Consider the following 15,360-nt stretch of genomic DNA (forward strand, 5'->3'; position numbering starts at 1 on the left):
ATGCATTCTAGTAATGGTATGCACGTTGCTGCTGACTGGAGTTATTTTCTATCTTTTCTGTGGACCGGTAAGATCTAGTCCCATACTACTTAACTGCTTCCCATTTAGGCTAACCAAACCCACACATTGCTAGCTGATTCTTCAGAGCCAGATCGAAGCCGTTGAAGAAGTACTTGAAATAAACCTGATTCAAGTATATGGATTCGATAACAACACTTTTTCGTACTATGTTAAAGCTCTCGCACCAAGTTTGCTGCCACTTCCGATTTGGGCATCAATCGATTCAACCAACCTTGGCATTAATCTCGTCGGAGAGGTGAGCAGACAAATGGGATTTTAAGCGGCCGAACTCACGCTTTTGGTCTATATCACGACTTAGACCACCACAAGGTTGATGAACACAGAGCTCCCATCTTTCATGTTGAGATTGGATGTACCATTTCCCGCGGATTTCGGCTCTAACGCTACAATCGTCGCTACATCCAAGCTGCAAGACCTCTTAACTGCCTTCTCGTCACCAGCTGGTCTTGGTCCTACGACTTTTACCGGCGAGGTAATTTGTAACATTTGCGAGGTCTTTGAATGGTCCTCATTTGCAACCCACCCATTTTAAATGAATAGGCGAACGTGACTATACGAGTTCTTGGCATCCCCATATATAAAGACCTCCTGCTAACGAAAACGTTCCGTGTGGCTCAAACACAACGATTAACGTCCAACCTTACCAACTTTATGACTTCGACCACCATCCCACCACAGCTGCTGGCCAAGAATACCACAAACATTACGTCTGTGTATCCGGCAGATCAGATCTTGCAAATAATGGACTTCCCTGGCCTTTTGTTGCAGCTGAGGGATTTCAGGAATGGCAATAGTAGCATCAACGTTACAGTCAATGTTGGCTTTGTGAATCCTACAGTCTTGAGCATAACTATGCCACAAGTCGAAATTGGCCTTGGTGTTAATGGCGTTGCATTTTCTCGAGTCGGGATGAGTCGCCTGGCGTTGGAGCCTGCTGAGTTGAATAACATTACTGAAACGGTACGTTTAGACAAAGAAAGACTTTCGAGTTCAGCGCGTTGTCTTGACAAGCTAAAACAAATCCTGTATCTTGCTACTTGTTATAGATTCACATGATTTCTGCGGGAAAGTACATTGATCCTATCCAATCCGACATTGCTATTATTAATGCGACAGACAGTATTGCAGCTGGAAACTATTCAGACGTCATGTTTTCGGTAGTAGGACCCATCGTCATGGGCAACGCCACTTTCCTAGTAAGAGATTCCTTCTATGGCTTGACTTGATGTCAAACTGACATCCGTTGCCATAACAGGAGGAAATCACAAAGAACCTAAATTTGTACATATCTCTGCAAGACGTCATCGACAAGTTTGGGGGTAACTCGACCAACATACTGAATACCCTTGTCGAGCTGGACTCGAGCAACACCACAGACACCAGTAACACGACAAGCCCAAATGTAGCAAAATGAAAATGTGATTCTATTTTTAAGAGTTTTTTGTAAACAATAATAGCCCTTTTGAAAGCCAAAACTGTGTTTTTTTAAAGTGTGAGTTCTTTCTTGCGATGCCAACTTTACTGTAAACTTTTTGCCTTCCTTCCTAATTCTCCACGTTTACATCATTCCACCTAAAGCAATGTCGGTGTTTGTGGTTAGCTGATTCGTCTCTTTACATCGCAGGAGTGGCCCAAAAAAACGAAGGAACCCAACATCAAAGAATGGCTACATACCCATTCCTCCCATTCCTCCCATGCCACCCATTGGTGGACCACCAGCGTCCTTCTTTGGTGCGTCCACAATCATACATTCACTGGTGACCAAGAGACTAGCTACTCCAGAAGCATCGACCAAGGCAGTACGTACGACCTTCAGTGGGTCAATGATACCAGCTTTTATCATGTCGACATATGTACCGTTTGACGCATCGTAACCTAATGTAGAGGGGTGTATAAAAATGGGTGAGACATTTCATTTGACGGCATCAGGAAATATTTTTTCCCCATCACATTTAACGTACCCCAGTTGAAGTTGCCTTCAGCTTTACCATCAGCACTAGCAGCAGGCTTGTACGATTCCAAGAGTCTTCCAACAACGACAGCACCTTCACCACCAGCATTATCAACAATGATTTTACATGGAGCCAAGATCGCCTTTTTAATAATATCAATACCCAATTGTTGATCAAAGTTTTCAGGCACGATGGTAGATAGAGTCTTTGATGCCTTCAATAAAGCGGTACCACCTCCGGGTACAATACCTTCTTCGACGGCAGCACGAGTAGCGTTCAAGGCATCTACGAAACGATCCTTCTTTTCACCGACTTCGACTTCAGAGGCACCACCGACTTTGAGGACGGCGACACCACCGGATAGTTTGGCTAGACGTTCCTGTAGCTTTTCTTTTTCATAGTCGGATGTGGTTGATGTGATGAGTGCTCGGAGTTGTTCGCAACGCTGGGAGATGGCGTCCTTGAATCCTCCTCCGTTTAGGAAGATGGTGTCGTCCTTGGTGATGGTACATGTGTTGGCGGAACCCAAGTCCTCTGGAGTGCACTAGAGATTCGATATAGTTCAGTCCTTGCTGTTTTGCTTGTTCAAATCCACACGCAACCGCTGGCAAACAGACAAAAAACTCACCTTTTCGAGTTTGAGATCAACTTCGTCAGCAAATACGGTACCACCAGTGAGGATTGCCATATCTTGCAACATGGCCTTTCGGTTGTCACCAAAGCCTGGTGCCTTGACAGCACAGACCTGGACTTGACCTCTCAATTTATTCAATATACAAGCAGCCAAAGCTTCACCATCTACATCTTCAGCGATAATCAATAGTGGGCGACGACGTTGAGCACTGATTTCCAAGGCTGGTAGTATATCCTGCAAGAGCGAGACTTTACGTTCGGATAACAGGATGTATGGTTTCTCGAATTCGACTTTTTGGCCTTTGGTATCGGTTATAAAGTATGGAGATATGAATCCACGATCGAATCGCATGCCCTCGGTTATTTCCAATTCATCAGTGACGGTTTTACCATCTTGGACGGTAATGACACCTTCCTTGCCGACTTTTTCCATGGCTTGAGCAATCATTTGACCGATATGTTTGTCACCGTTAGCAGAGATGGTAGCGACTTGAGCGATTTCTTCACTGGATGTAATGACTCGGGAGTTTGCCTTTAGGTATTTTACGACCTGGTCTACAGCTTGTTGGACACCCTTTCGTAAATCCATTGGGTTGATTCCGGCAGCTACGTTCTTCAGACCTTCCATGAAAATGGCACGAGCGAGTACAGTGGCAGTAGTGGTACCATCACCAGCGACTTCGTTGGTCTTGTTTGCTACATCTTGGACCAGACGAGCACCTAAGTTTTCAAACTTGTCTTCTAATACGACAGCTTTGGCTACAGTTACACCGTCCTTTGTTATCTTGGGTGATCCGTAAGGTTGCTCTATAAGTGTAGAGTCAAAGGAGTTAGATTGCCATTTTTTTGTCGATTGGATCACTGTCAAGCACAAAGTCGTTCAAAACAAGATCATCCAAGTTCTACATTAGTTTCACAATGACAGAGGCATATAGACAACATATGGATGCTCTGTCCCAACAACCAATCCAAAAACGACAATAGCTCTCAACACATCGACCTTTTCCCCAAATGTCTCAATACACATACCGATGAGCACGTTCCTTCCCTTTGGACCAAGCGTAACAGCAACAGCTCTAGCTAGAATATCGACACCCTTAGCGAGAGCAGCACGACCATCCTGTCCAAAGCTTATTTCCTTGTGGTTTCCAAAGTTTCGAATTTGAGCTTGACCCAGTAAGGACGAGGTAGCCGTGGTCCCTCTGAGAGAGGCAGATGCTGGTATACGCGATGCGATGGTTCTTGATGCGCGTAACATGGCTGGATTTCTACCTAGCTATGAAGAGTTTGAAATGCAAGTTTTCTTGACAAGTGCGTTTCGGGCTTAGAAAAAAAGAGAGATGCAGCAGACGATGGAATGTAAAACGGGGAGAGCAAGATAATGGATCGATGGAGAATACGAGTATATCTGGAATTCTACGTGATAATTCGTGTTTTTGTATCTACAAGGCCTGTAATTATGCAACAAACCGGTGAAAAGGACGCCAACGCTCCTCGTGACGCAAGCACAGCAACTACTGCATTGGGCAACCGATCCAACACGCATTTCGATGTATATATAGTAACCGATTCGTTGTTTACAGTTGACACGTCGAAACTTTGGTGTTCTTCAATCTTCCATGTCGAAAAAAAAATCGAACCGAGCCATTCGAACTACATCTGGAACGGTGAATCTTGAGACTTAATCGCGTTAGAAAGTCATGGTAAGGTAGTGATGATGCATTGTATGAACTGATGTCCATTTAAATCTACGCTTGTGGTGTGACTGTCGTTTTGGCCTCCATGTTTTCTTTTGAACCTTTACAGGAAGCTCGCAAAAATTGACAATTCTGACATTTGCTTCAAAACACAGGCTTCCAAGAAACTCATTCCTCTATTCGACCGTATCCTCGTCACTCGAGTCAAGGCTGCAGAGGTAATCAACACTGATCTTGGAGAAGCTCTCAAAGGCATCGAATCAGCAACATCAATTCTCTGACACGATGCATCACTTGTAGAGGACTGCATCAGGATTATTCATTCCTGAAAAAGCTCAAGAAACCCTCAACGAAGGATTGGTCGTTGCTGTAGGTCAAGGCGCTCCAGACAAGGTGAATATCCAACAGACATCTTCCTTGTTTTTGTTCTTATATCTAACTTGGCATTTATAGGATGGTGTAGTCAAACCAATGTCGATAAAAGAAGGCGATCGCATCCTCTTGCCACCGTACGGAGGCAACACCATCAAACTCGGTGCCGACGAATTCATGATTTTCAAGGAAACCGAAATTTTGGCCAAATTTGCAAACTAGAAACAATTCATAAAACAACACAATTGCGCAACCTGTTTGTATATCATTAGCCATCAAAAAACGAGAGGTCGAATCTCCTCATTTTGCACTCAAAACTCAGATGTGTTTGTGCATGCAGAGCTTTTGCCTGATGAATTCCTCCATGGATATAATCTACGACCTCGTATTCTTGATGTGTAATGAAAAATAGCGGTGACGGGCTGTACTAGAGAACGAGAACGATTGTGAGTGGTGGCGTGGTGAATGCGGTGCGGCCATTCGTATAAAAGCTGTAACAGACTGGCTTAACACTAGGTAATATGACCTTGTTTGCTAACTTATTATTTTGTACATGTTTAATGGCATAATTACGTTGCCATTACAAATTCAATATCAGCAATCTCCTTTGGTATCCAACATGACAGGCTATCGTAACCGTCCTGAGTGATTACCACGTCGTCCTCAATCCTAACAAGATTTTCGCGTTTAGAGCTCAGGTTTACACGCAAGAGGCACTTGCCACATACCTGACACCACCAACACGGCGAAAGCGCTCCAAAGTTTCAACATCAAAGTACTTTGCCGTTTCTGGATTCTTCAGTGCTGGTTCGAGTAGATCATCAATAAAATAAAGGCCAGGTTCTACTGTCAGTACCATTCCAGCGACGAGCTTCCTCCTCATACGTAGGTATCGAATTCCAGGTTCGTCTATACGCTCAGTGCCTTTGGGATATCCTCCAACATCATGGACTTCCTGTCCTAAGAGATGGCCCAGACCTATCAGAGAAACTGCTTAGACCTTTGGAACTGGCGTCTGAAGTCATTTTCAAAAAGAATGAAACCATGTGGGAAGAAGAGGGCAGGTATGAAGTGGTCGATCAATTCATCTACTGAGCCCTTCAACACTCCAGTCTACCACGAAAGCAAAACGTCAGACAGCTAGATCTGCCGTGATTAAACATATGAACCTCAGACATACCTTTTGCAACCCTTCACAAATCACACGATTTGCTAATCGATGCATGTCTTCCCAGTTTATACCAGATTTGATGACAGCGAGTACAGCCTTTTGAGCAGCCAGCACAATATTGTATACAATTGTGCCTTCTTCTGTAGCGGAAAACTTGCCTCCAATTGGATACGTGCGAGTTATATCACTGGCATAAGTATGAAACTCGCATCCACTATCTATCAGCAGAAAGGTGCCAGGATCGGTTGACAGGACTTTATCATTTCGTACATAATGAAGTGTAGCTGCATCACATCCAGAAGCACAGATGGACCCATATGCCTGATGATGACACCCCTTTTTGAAGCACTCGTACTCAAATAGAGCGTGTGCTTGTACCTCAGTGTCGACACCGGGTTTGAGACTCTTCATTAGCTTCATGACAGCTATATGAGCATGTCCAGATATTTGGGCAGCGGTACGCATCATGTCGATTTCAAAAGCAGACTTTATCAACCTAGCTTCACTCATTGCTGTTCGTAGATGTTTAGATTCAGCTCGATCAGCTGCGACACCCAGGAGTTTGATGTCTTCACCGTCCATGACGTTTACAGGGCCATCAATACTACTCAACACGTTGACGAGCTCGTCATCATAATGGCAATATTCCACATCATAAGTCGCTTTAGCTTGCACCGGAGTCGGCGGTGTGCCATTCCATAATCCAAAATCTGCTTCTCGCTTAGGTATAAACAGATGACATTCCCTTGTTGCGATATTCAACACGACGTGACAGTCAGGCTCTTCACAGCCCGTTATGTAGTAGAAGAATGATTCTTGTCGAAAGATCTCTTCCACGTCACTCCATTTGCGAAGACGAGAAGGGTTTCTGCGATTGACAGTTTTCAAAATCAGTTCAAATGTTGACAAGAGCGAGCTGATCACGGAGGAAGCTTTACCCTTTCAGATACACGGATCCTAAAAATTGAGGAAACTTGTTAAGAAAATGCTCGCTACATGGATGACTTGGTTCTAGCTTGTATCGTGATCAACACCAAAATCCAAAATCCTGGCTGCAGCCGCACCTTCTTTGAAGGCCAGATTTTCAATGACTTTCTCTCTATGCAATTTAGCTTCGGCAATGTATTCCTTGTAGAAATTTGGCGGAAGCCACTCTTTGGACGCCATGGTGCTTCAAAGAATGTGATTGCGATTATAAAGATTCAGCAAGCAAGTCGCCGCACGTGTTGGAGAAAATACAAGAGAGGGAAGATTATTATTCATGATCACAAGTTATAAATAGCTTCATTGAAGTCCGTACTGTCGAATATGTACATGACCTGGACACTTTTGGTGGCAGACGTTTCGGATCGCTTTTTCAGACTACTACTACTATTGTTGACCAGTGTTGTCAAACAATGATGAAGTAGATGTGGCAGGCGTCAATATACTGCTACTTCCGCCTGTCAAACTCGAAACTTTTGTGACAATCCTAAAATGATGTGGTGAGGTGAGGAAACATTATGATTCTAGATCACTTTTAATGATTGTTCGTCTTAAAGCACAATACCAACACATTCTGATGAATGAACGTTCAAGAGAATCCAAACTCACTCTTTGTAAGTCTCGGCAATTTCTTGCTCTAAAGCAGCTTCTCGTCTCCGCAACTCAGCTTCTGTGACGACTGCCTGTTTCTTCTCTGCTTCAAGACCTTCTATCTGCCGTAATAGCTAAGTTGAAAAAATTAATTGCGTTAGATCTGAAAGCGATATTGTCCCAAACCAAAATACATCTTACGTTAATCTTTGAGTTTTCAAGCCGCACCACCTCCAACTCAAGATTATGCATTCTTTCCGTCTTACGAGCTCGAAATCGACGGGCTGCCTCCGTATTTCTCTCACGTTTGGTAACGACTGTCCCTCCTTCATCCATATAGTCATCCGGTTCAGCCTTATAGTCATCATGTTCATTATAACGGTCATCCGCATCCTCTTCATCCTCCTCATCTGCATCATCTTCTTCATACGTTGGTACTTTCTTATTGGCAAAACGGGGAGACGTCCATGACTTTGTGGTAGAACTAGTCCGTCTCGACTTTGATGCCTTCTCGGTACCATCATGATAGGGATCAGATCGTCGTTTTCTTGACACGGTTCCAGAGCTTCCTCGAGAATGTTCCTTGACTGGAGAAATACTAGCAGATGGGGATTCTGTGGTCCCCTCAGGACTGGGTGTTTCGGAAGCTGGGCTACCGAATATTGTCGTTGGATTTACGGTTGATACAGTATCCAACGGCCCACTGACTGGTGGAGGTTTCTCTGGATTGTAAATCGCTGTTTGATTCACTAGCTCAACAGGTTCTATTAGGCAAAGGTTTTTAATCTGTGGGTGACAATTTCGAGACCGCGACAGCAACCGCAATAAACGCCCTAACATACCTTGTTTGACTTCAATTCGAAGTTGATGTTGTTGGATATCAGGTGGACTAGCAATGTTTTGAGTGGTATGCTGTGGAACCGGTGCTCGTCTTTCTGGCTCCTTTTGATATGTTGTGCTGACTGTTGGGCCTGATGTTGCCGGCGTTGCAAATGGTAAGAGAGAGAATGCAGTAGAGGTAGGTGGTTGCATTGGCCACGACGATAAAGACGACGATGGATATGGAGAATTCGGTACAGATCTATTTGGTGGTTTACTAATCCATGTCGGTGATACTGCTGCTGGTTTAATAGGTTCGGGCATCGAAAATATAGGTGGAGCTGAAGAGGTTATGGGGTTATTTACTAACCGCATATTGAATGAATTTGACGAGTAAGGTGTTCCTGAATATAGGTGAGGTGAGACGGTATATGGGCTAGGTGCCTGGCTGATTGCCATTGCTTGAGCGAGAGCCGATGGGGCTCTAGAAGCTGCTGGTGCAAGCGATGATGGAGGACTATACAGGGTGTCGGATCTATTTGGGTTGCTCCATGACGGTTGAGACATCATATTACCGTGCCATATTAGAGCCGGCTCTGAGTGCATCAGTGATGATGACGTTAGAAGTCGTGGATGCACTGTATGTTGATCTATTGGTGCTGTCGTAATAGACGGTGTCGAGTTCAATGAATACATGCTGTTTGCCCAATGTGGTATAGCTGGAGCAACAGAAGACGGTGGCATTGAGTATGGTGTAGTAGATCTTGTCAGGTACGTTGACGTTGGTGTTGGAGCATTCGTTCTGGAGCTCTCTGGATAGTCGATCCATGTTGCAGTTGATATTCCTGGCACTGCTAACCGTGGCACTACTTCACTAGTAGATATTTGTTGATTCCACAGGTTTTCATTTTCTAGCTGGTACTGTTGTTGAAATTGGTTGTTGTTGTTTCCTGGAATGGGCAATTGTGGAGGATATTGTGATGCATATTGATTCGATGGTTGTGCCTGTGTAAAATTTAAATTCGATGGTGCTGTTGTACGTGGGATTCTTGAATCCATAATTCAAAAATGCGTCAATTACTCCGAATTTGGGATTTTGGATAATCGCCAATACGCGGCGAAGATTCTGGGCCATATTAATCACTGTTAGCCTGATATGCTTCATAAATATACAAAACATTGCGCAAGATCAGACATACCAGATCAGCCTCCTGCAGGGGTTCTACCAGCAGAAACCGTTTTCGTAGGTGAGTATCTTAGTAGGGACGATGAGTTATTGAGTAGACCTTCTGACGTGCTCTACCATACATGTATCTGGCTAGGTACAGGTCGGGTGCCAGCTTGGCCGAATTCATTCTACAAGTTTCTCAACCAATAAGAACTTGCGGGTGTTTCTTGTCTTCTTGACTCACATGTACACAGACACATGCAAACATACCTGGACATACACTCCACCCTCCGGCGCAGAAAAGGCAATAGCGGCGTATGGGATTTCCAATAAATTCATCCAAGCTCGTAACCTTCACAACTGGGGTCTGTATCATGTTGACAAAATAATTATTGTGGTGTTGACTCCTCACACATATCCTCTGGTCAGAAGCACAGAGGCTCATGGGCACAACTAGAATATTGTTTTCAATAGCCTTTCAACCATAAATTTATCGCACAATTTCAACTACACGTTCTCATAGCGCGAAAAATGTTCATCGAGTCTTGATGAGCAATTTTTGCCGACAACCGAATCATTTTGGCACCAATAAAAAAGGCCGTCAGCGTATCAAAATCCATTAAAACATTACATTACACGGCAAACAATTAGCTCTGCCGTGTCTGCCACTCCCGTCCAGCTGTCTGGACGAACGCAATATGAAACTTGACATCCCCACACCGCATACACTTGAAACAGGACGGAACAAACCTGACAATGACGTCAAATGTAAGGCGTACATACTGTTCATTGAGTTAGCCAAGGACCTATCCCTCTAACCCTTGCTTGCACCTGCAGAACTTCCCTTTTGAAGATGACGATGACGAGAGACACCTTGACACGCCTCCGGCTGGTATGAACCGTTTGGCACTGAAAATAGCAGTGAAATACACATTTTCAACTGATCCATCCTTGTCAGCTCGCTCCGAATCACCACAACCACCGTGGGGTACATCAGATTCAGAAGATGATTACATTCAACGAAACGAAAACTTTGACAAGCAACGCTATGTATGACGCAATATTGGATTTGTTGAATTTCAAAGGGAAATTCCAATGACTTTCGATGAATGCTTAGATCCCTAAAGCTCGAGGAAGCATATCTTCGACACTGTCTGCAGAACTTCGGATCTTGCTCGGCTACATCTCAGAGTACAAGATAGAAGACATTGAATTGGACGTTAAATTGAAGCCGTTTATACCTGAATACCTGCCGGCAATAGGAGATATCGATCCTTTCATCAAAGTGGGGATCTGTGGGAAATTCATGTTAGAGAACCGTCACGTTAACCATCGTTTGCGGTAGATCCCATGTCCAGATCCACAAATGCAACGAAACTTGGGTCTTACAGTGCTTGATGAACCAAGTATCAAGCAGACTGACCCTAAAGTGTTGGACTTGCAGCTGAGAGCATACTCAAAGGGCACATCTACGACGACTCCTCAAATCATAAATAGCATTGATGGCCAAACGTTGAGATCCAACCCTAAGATCTTGGAGCAGTACGTGTCTGGCATAAGAGCATTGCATGAGAACAAACCTGCTCAAGCCGTGACTTATTCCAAACGAATGCCTGATGAGGTACGTGATGCAAGAAGCTTCCCAAGTTGAAATCAGAACTGATGCAGCTGTTTGTAGGAGGACCTGATGCAAGTCTGGCCACGAAGTGTCGAAAAGGAGCTGCTGCAGACCGCCATACAAGCCTTGATAACGCCCGACCTTGATTTAGACCTCGCAGACTATTGTAAAACAGTTCTGGCCCTCATGGACATTCCCGTGTATACATCACAGAGCAAGAACAGATCCAAACACACGATTGAATCTCTCCACGTCCTCTTCTCTCTGTATTTAGCATTCGACGAGAGTCAGCACTTCCGAGGCATGCAAGACCAAAGCACATTTGACATGATGGTATGACGAATACTAGTTGTAGTATAGTGTATATGCAGTTGGCTATAAATTATAATTACAAGTCTTTGGTCAAGAAGATGATTGAGCAATTTCCTTGACGAATGCGCCTAGTTTCCTCTCAGCGAATACAGTCAAATTCGTATCGTTTGTTGGCAGGTTCATTGATACAAAGAATTGCCAGTCGTATTTCGAAGCTAGATTTTTCGCGAAGCCATATCAGCTTTTCAGCTTTTTGAACGTAAAAAGCTTTGTGATTTCCACATACCGAGCCTCTTGGCTAGACTTTCACTCGTATCATCCACTCCACCAGACAATAAGGTCGTTGCAGCAGCTGTATTGCTCTAATGTTCAAATTCACGTTCAATTGGTTTAATTTCTTTAATATCAAGTCACCCTGCACAATGACGGCATCGAAAACGATTCACCGAAGCTGACCGCGATCATGAAATACTCACATAACGTGTCTTGACTGCAGTTGATAAACTTCCCAGCCGCCCATCATCCCCACAATAACAGATCATTTGTTTGTCGAGAACAATCACTTGAAGGTAGATACTCCTGTCTAGATACGATTCTGTACGTTCTTTCACTTGGATGTTCGTTGAGCTAACTGTATTATTCATCGTCATCGTTGAACTTTTTCTAGTTTGCGTATGTTTTGAGAGTAGCTAAAAGTCCAACCACATGGAAGGGAAGCTCTTTACGTATGACTCGGAATCACGATACGTGGCATTTGAGGTAAATTTACCAATACTTTCGTTCTGTTTATTCGGCTGGCTGTTTCGGCTTCAAAATCTGGTCAACATCACATTCACCAACACACATCTACTAGAGCAACAGCTCATTACCAAACAAGACCATATTCATTCCAGGTCTCACCGATGGTCTCAACGCACTACCATACCTCCCACTCCTAACTCAACAACTCGCATCCATCGGTTACTCACTAATCCAACCAATACTACCATCGAGCTACCTACAATACGGCATATCCTCACTCTCAAACGACTGTAAATACATCGACAAACTGATTAAGCACGTGCTGGACACGTCATCTGTTGGCACGCTTGTATTGATTGGACACTCGACTGGTTGCCAACAGATTCTTTACTATATGAAGCATGGAGAGTATACGGAAAGGATATCAGCGGTCGTGTTACAAGGTGCTGTCTCTGATCGTGAGTTCTTCATGTGGTGAGTTGTGTGCTGGAAGCAACGTGCGAACAAAGGGCGCTAACTAACTCGTGCAAAAATAGGGACAATTCTGATCAGACTACGAAATACGTGCACCTTGCCAAATCATTAAATGTCCATGATCTGCTACCGAGAGATGTGGATATAGCGCCAATGACAGCAGGGCGTTATTTGTCTCTAGCAACGAGATTGGGACTTGACGACATGTTTAGTAGTGACTTGACAGATGCTGAACTTATAAATATATTCAGTGGACTAGGAGCCGGAGTGAATGTTGGGATTTGCTTCTCTGGAGCCGACGAGTACGTCCCACCATCTGTCGACCCCAAAATGCTGCTGCAACGATGGACCAAGTCTACGAAGGAAGGCGTGAACGTCGCTGCAGTAATAATACCAGATGCAGATCACGAACTTAGTACTCAGGAGGCGCAAGAAGCGTTTTGTAAACATGTGCTTCAAATTTTGACGGAAGCCTGAAATATATATCATGCTTACAGATTGTTGATTATTTGTGTGTAACTTAAAACTAATAATGTACATTTGGAATTATGAGTTGTGGATGATTTCAATACAGTGATTGTATCAATACAGGAAAGCTTTGACAACAGGTTTCGGTTTATCCATCAGACTAGCTAATGTTTCATCTTCATCTAATACAATATCTCCGAAAAGCAGCTTCTCAATTTTGAGACCCTTTAGTCGACCCTTTCGCACCACCTGTTCTCCCAACCAGTGAACTGTTTTCGGCGTACCACTTGGCCCTGATGTCATTGTTATTTCAAAGCTCGCTCCTGCTCCTGATGGTGTTTCAGTATTTATTGTCACTACGGGGCCTTCCTATATCACATCAAATTGTTTGTTTATGGTGAGCACTAATTTGATGGAGGCAAGAAAGGACAAAACTGATGCTAGAATAATACCTTCGTTCTCTTCTTGGGTGTCTTCAACACAAGAGCATCCATGAAGATTTCTTCGGTGACGAGTCCATTAGTTCCTTGCTCATGGAGATTGAGACTCTCTGGAATCGTGGACATCCCTTTTTCTTCAAGAGTTGGTATTGATGCAGGTACTACTGGTGCTTGTAGTTGTGGTACTGCAAGTGGTGCGATATACATATGACGTGGAGAAAGTGGTGATGATGCTACAGGTGGCAGTTCTCGGCTGACGTGTGTTTCTCGGTATGGTGGTGGAGGATCAACATAGACATCCTGATCAACCAAAAGCTGAGCTGAAAAAAAGTGAAAAATAGGTAATCAGTAACAGGACGCCATAACCCTGCTGGAAACGACACAGACTTACATTGATTTCGTGTGACAGGAGAAGGCTGCGTTGGAACGTAGTCATCATTGTAAAGACTAAGGGAAAAGGTAAACAATGTGAGGGTTTATGTTACTCGTTCAAGTTCAGCAACATTAGAAAAAGTGTTGAAAACTTACGCTTCAAGAAATTCAGGATCAATATTGTTGACAGAATTACCACGATCCAGCTGTGCATTGTTGTTCAATGAGGCTGCTCTTCGTACTGGCTGACTTGGTAGTGCTGGCTGTGGCGGTGGTGCTAATCTATGGTTGATAGGAGGCAATGGTCGTTCAGGTGGAGATGATATGCTTATAGGCTCGACAGCCTCGGTGCGTTTGGGAGAAAGTGTTTTCTGAGGAAGTTCATCATCGTCATCATCACTTATTATTCGGTTCCGTTTCTTCCTGCTAGATGAAGAATCTTTAGGACTTTTTTGACATACGGACAATGAAATTACTTCAAGAAGCCATTCATTACCTCTTCTCCTTGTCTTGAATGAGGGCTTTCAATGCTTCTGGCTTCGAAGGGCGTTTCCTTCGACTACTACGTCTTCCAAGCACATTTTCGTCAGCGCTATCCGAATCGACAGCAACAGCAGGCTTTGGCATTGCGGGTTTTGCTGACCGAAATGAAAGATCGTCCTCGGAGTCACTATCAACTTTAGCCAGATCTTCGTCATCATCAATGATCAGATATGGCTTGGTCGTGGTGGTTGGAATATTGTCGTCGTAGTCGGCCTATGTTGTATTCTAATTGGTTACCGATTCATCGGATTGCTTAGAATTTTCTACCACGACTTACAAGTGTGTGGAATTTCTTTGGAGCTGGAGCTGGCTCACTTGCATTCGAATCGTGCTAAAGAGAAAAGTCGTCAGTGCCTAAGCTCATCTTAAATCCAATTGATGGTCATTACCTGTTTAGCCTTTTTGCTTGATCTATCATCATGCTCATCATCAGATCTCTTTTGCCATGCTCGTTTCTGAGTAGCTTTTCGGTCAGAACGAGGAGGCCTCTTGAGTTTTGGCTGGCAATGAATAAAATGTGTTCAGAATCAAGATGAAATGGGTCAAGATAGGCGGGTTCCAAAACTGAAAAAACATACCTTCTCATCATCAGGGCTGGTCAGTACCTCATCATCACCAAGTTCTCCCTCCTCTTCCTCTTCAAGTCCTTCATTGACTTGATCATCAGGACTTACATACATGTCGTCATCGACAGAGCCAGCGTCACTGTGGTTTCCATCACCGTCATTCTCATCGCCTAATTTTTCCAAGGCCTTTCGTTTCTTGGTATACTTCGCCATAAGAAAGGGATCAGAGTTCATGCATAGTCCTTCGAGTTTCACACAAGCTTGGATTTGACGTGCTGGCTCTTTAGACTTCTTGGCAAGTTTCAAAGCAAGTTGGGAATGTTTAATCAGCTTATCTTTCGAGAGCTACACCAAGTGT

General features: G+C 43.9%; 6 protein-coding genes across 6 annotated transcripts; 3 read left to right on the plus strand and 3 right to left on the minus strand.

Moving 5' to 3' along the window:
- Nucleotides 1-1,639: 1,639 nt before the first annotated feature.
- Nucleotides 1,640-3,924, minus strand: SmJEL517_g05959 (uncharacterized protein; the record flags this gene model as incomplete). The annotated part of the gene is made up of 5 exons (XM_031171885.1): nt 1,640-1,653; nt 1,756-1,956; nt 2,043-2,577; nt 2,662-3,473; nt 3,696-3,924. The coding sequence occupies 5 exons, from the start codon at nt 3,922-3,924 to the stop codon at nt 1,640-1,642; spliced, it is 1,791 nt and encodes a 596-aa protein (XP_031022144.1).
- Nucleotides 3,925-4,047: 123 nt separating this feature from the next.
- On the plus strand, nt 4,048-4,957 carry SmJEL517_g05960 (uncharacterized protein; the record flags this gene model as incomplete). The annotated part of the gene is made up of 4 exons (XM_031171886.1): nt 4,048-4,218; nt 4,519-4,581; nt 4,664-4,756; nt 4,817-4,957. 4 exons carry the CDS (start codon nt 4,048-4,050, stop codon nt 4,955-4,957), a joined length of 468 nt encoding a protein of 155 aa, XP_031022134.1.
- Nucleotides 4,958-5,304: 347 nt separating this feature from the next.
- Nucleotides 5,305-7,073, minus strand: SmJEL517_g05961 (uncharacterized protein; the record flags this gene model as incomplete). The annotated part of the gene is made up of 6 exons (XM_031171887.1): nt 5,305-5,404; nt 5,464-5,695; nt 5,779-5,848; nt 5,916-6,774; nt 6,845-6,863; nt 6,941-7,073. 6 exons carry the CDS (start codon nt 7,071-7,073, stop codon nt 5,305-5,307), a joined length of 1,413 nt encoding a protein of 470 aa, XP_031022133.1.
- A 3,151-nt stretch (nt 7,074-10,224) lies between these two features.
- Nucleotides 10,225-11,425, plus strand: SmJEL517_g05962 (uncharacterized protein; the record flags this gene model as incomplete). Its single annotated transcript, XM_031171888.1, has 5 exons — nt 10,225-10,236; nt 10,306-10,518; nt 10,586-10,753; nt 10,814-11,089; nt 11,147-11,425. 5 exons carry the CDS (start codon nt 10,225-10,227, stop codon nt 11,423-11,425), a joined length of 948 nt encoding a protein of 315 aa, XP_031022132.1.
- A 63-nt stretch (nt 11,426-11,488) lies between these two features.
- SmJEL517_g05963 (uncharacterized protein) lies at nt 11,489-12,048 on the minus strand (the record flags this gene model as incomplete). Its single annotated transcript, XM_031171889.1, has 3 exons — nt 11,489-11,613; nt 11,685-11,760; nt 11,875-12,048. 3 exons carry the CDS (start codon nt 12,046-12,048, stop codon nt 11,489-11,491), a joined length of 375 nt encoding a protein of 124 aa, XP_031022131.1.
- A 55-nt stretch (nt 12,049-12,103) lies between these two features.
- Nucleotides 12,104-13,090, plus strand: SmJEL517_g05964 (uncharacterized protein; the record flags this gene model as incomplete). Its single annotated transcript, XM_031171890.1, has 3 exons — nt 12,104-12,157; nt 12,252-12,613; nt 12,676-13,090. 3 exons carry the CDS (start codon nt 12,104-12,106, stop codon nt 13,088-13,090), a joined length of 831 nt encoding a protein of 276 aa, XP_031022138.1.
- Nucleotides 13,091-15,360: the final 2,270 nt, after the last annotated feature.

The sequence above is a fragment of the Synchytrium microbalum genome (genome assembly GCF_006535985.1).
Source record: "Synchytrium microbalum strain JEL517 chromosome Unknown SmJEL517_scf0068, whole genome shotgun sequence".
NCBI classification, from domain to species: domain Eukaryota; kingdom Fungi; phylum Chytridiomycota; class Chytridiomycetes; order Synchytriales; family Synchytriaceae; genus Synchytrium; species Synchytrium microbalum.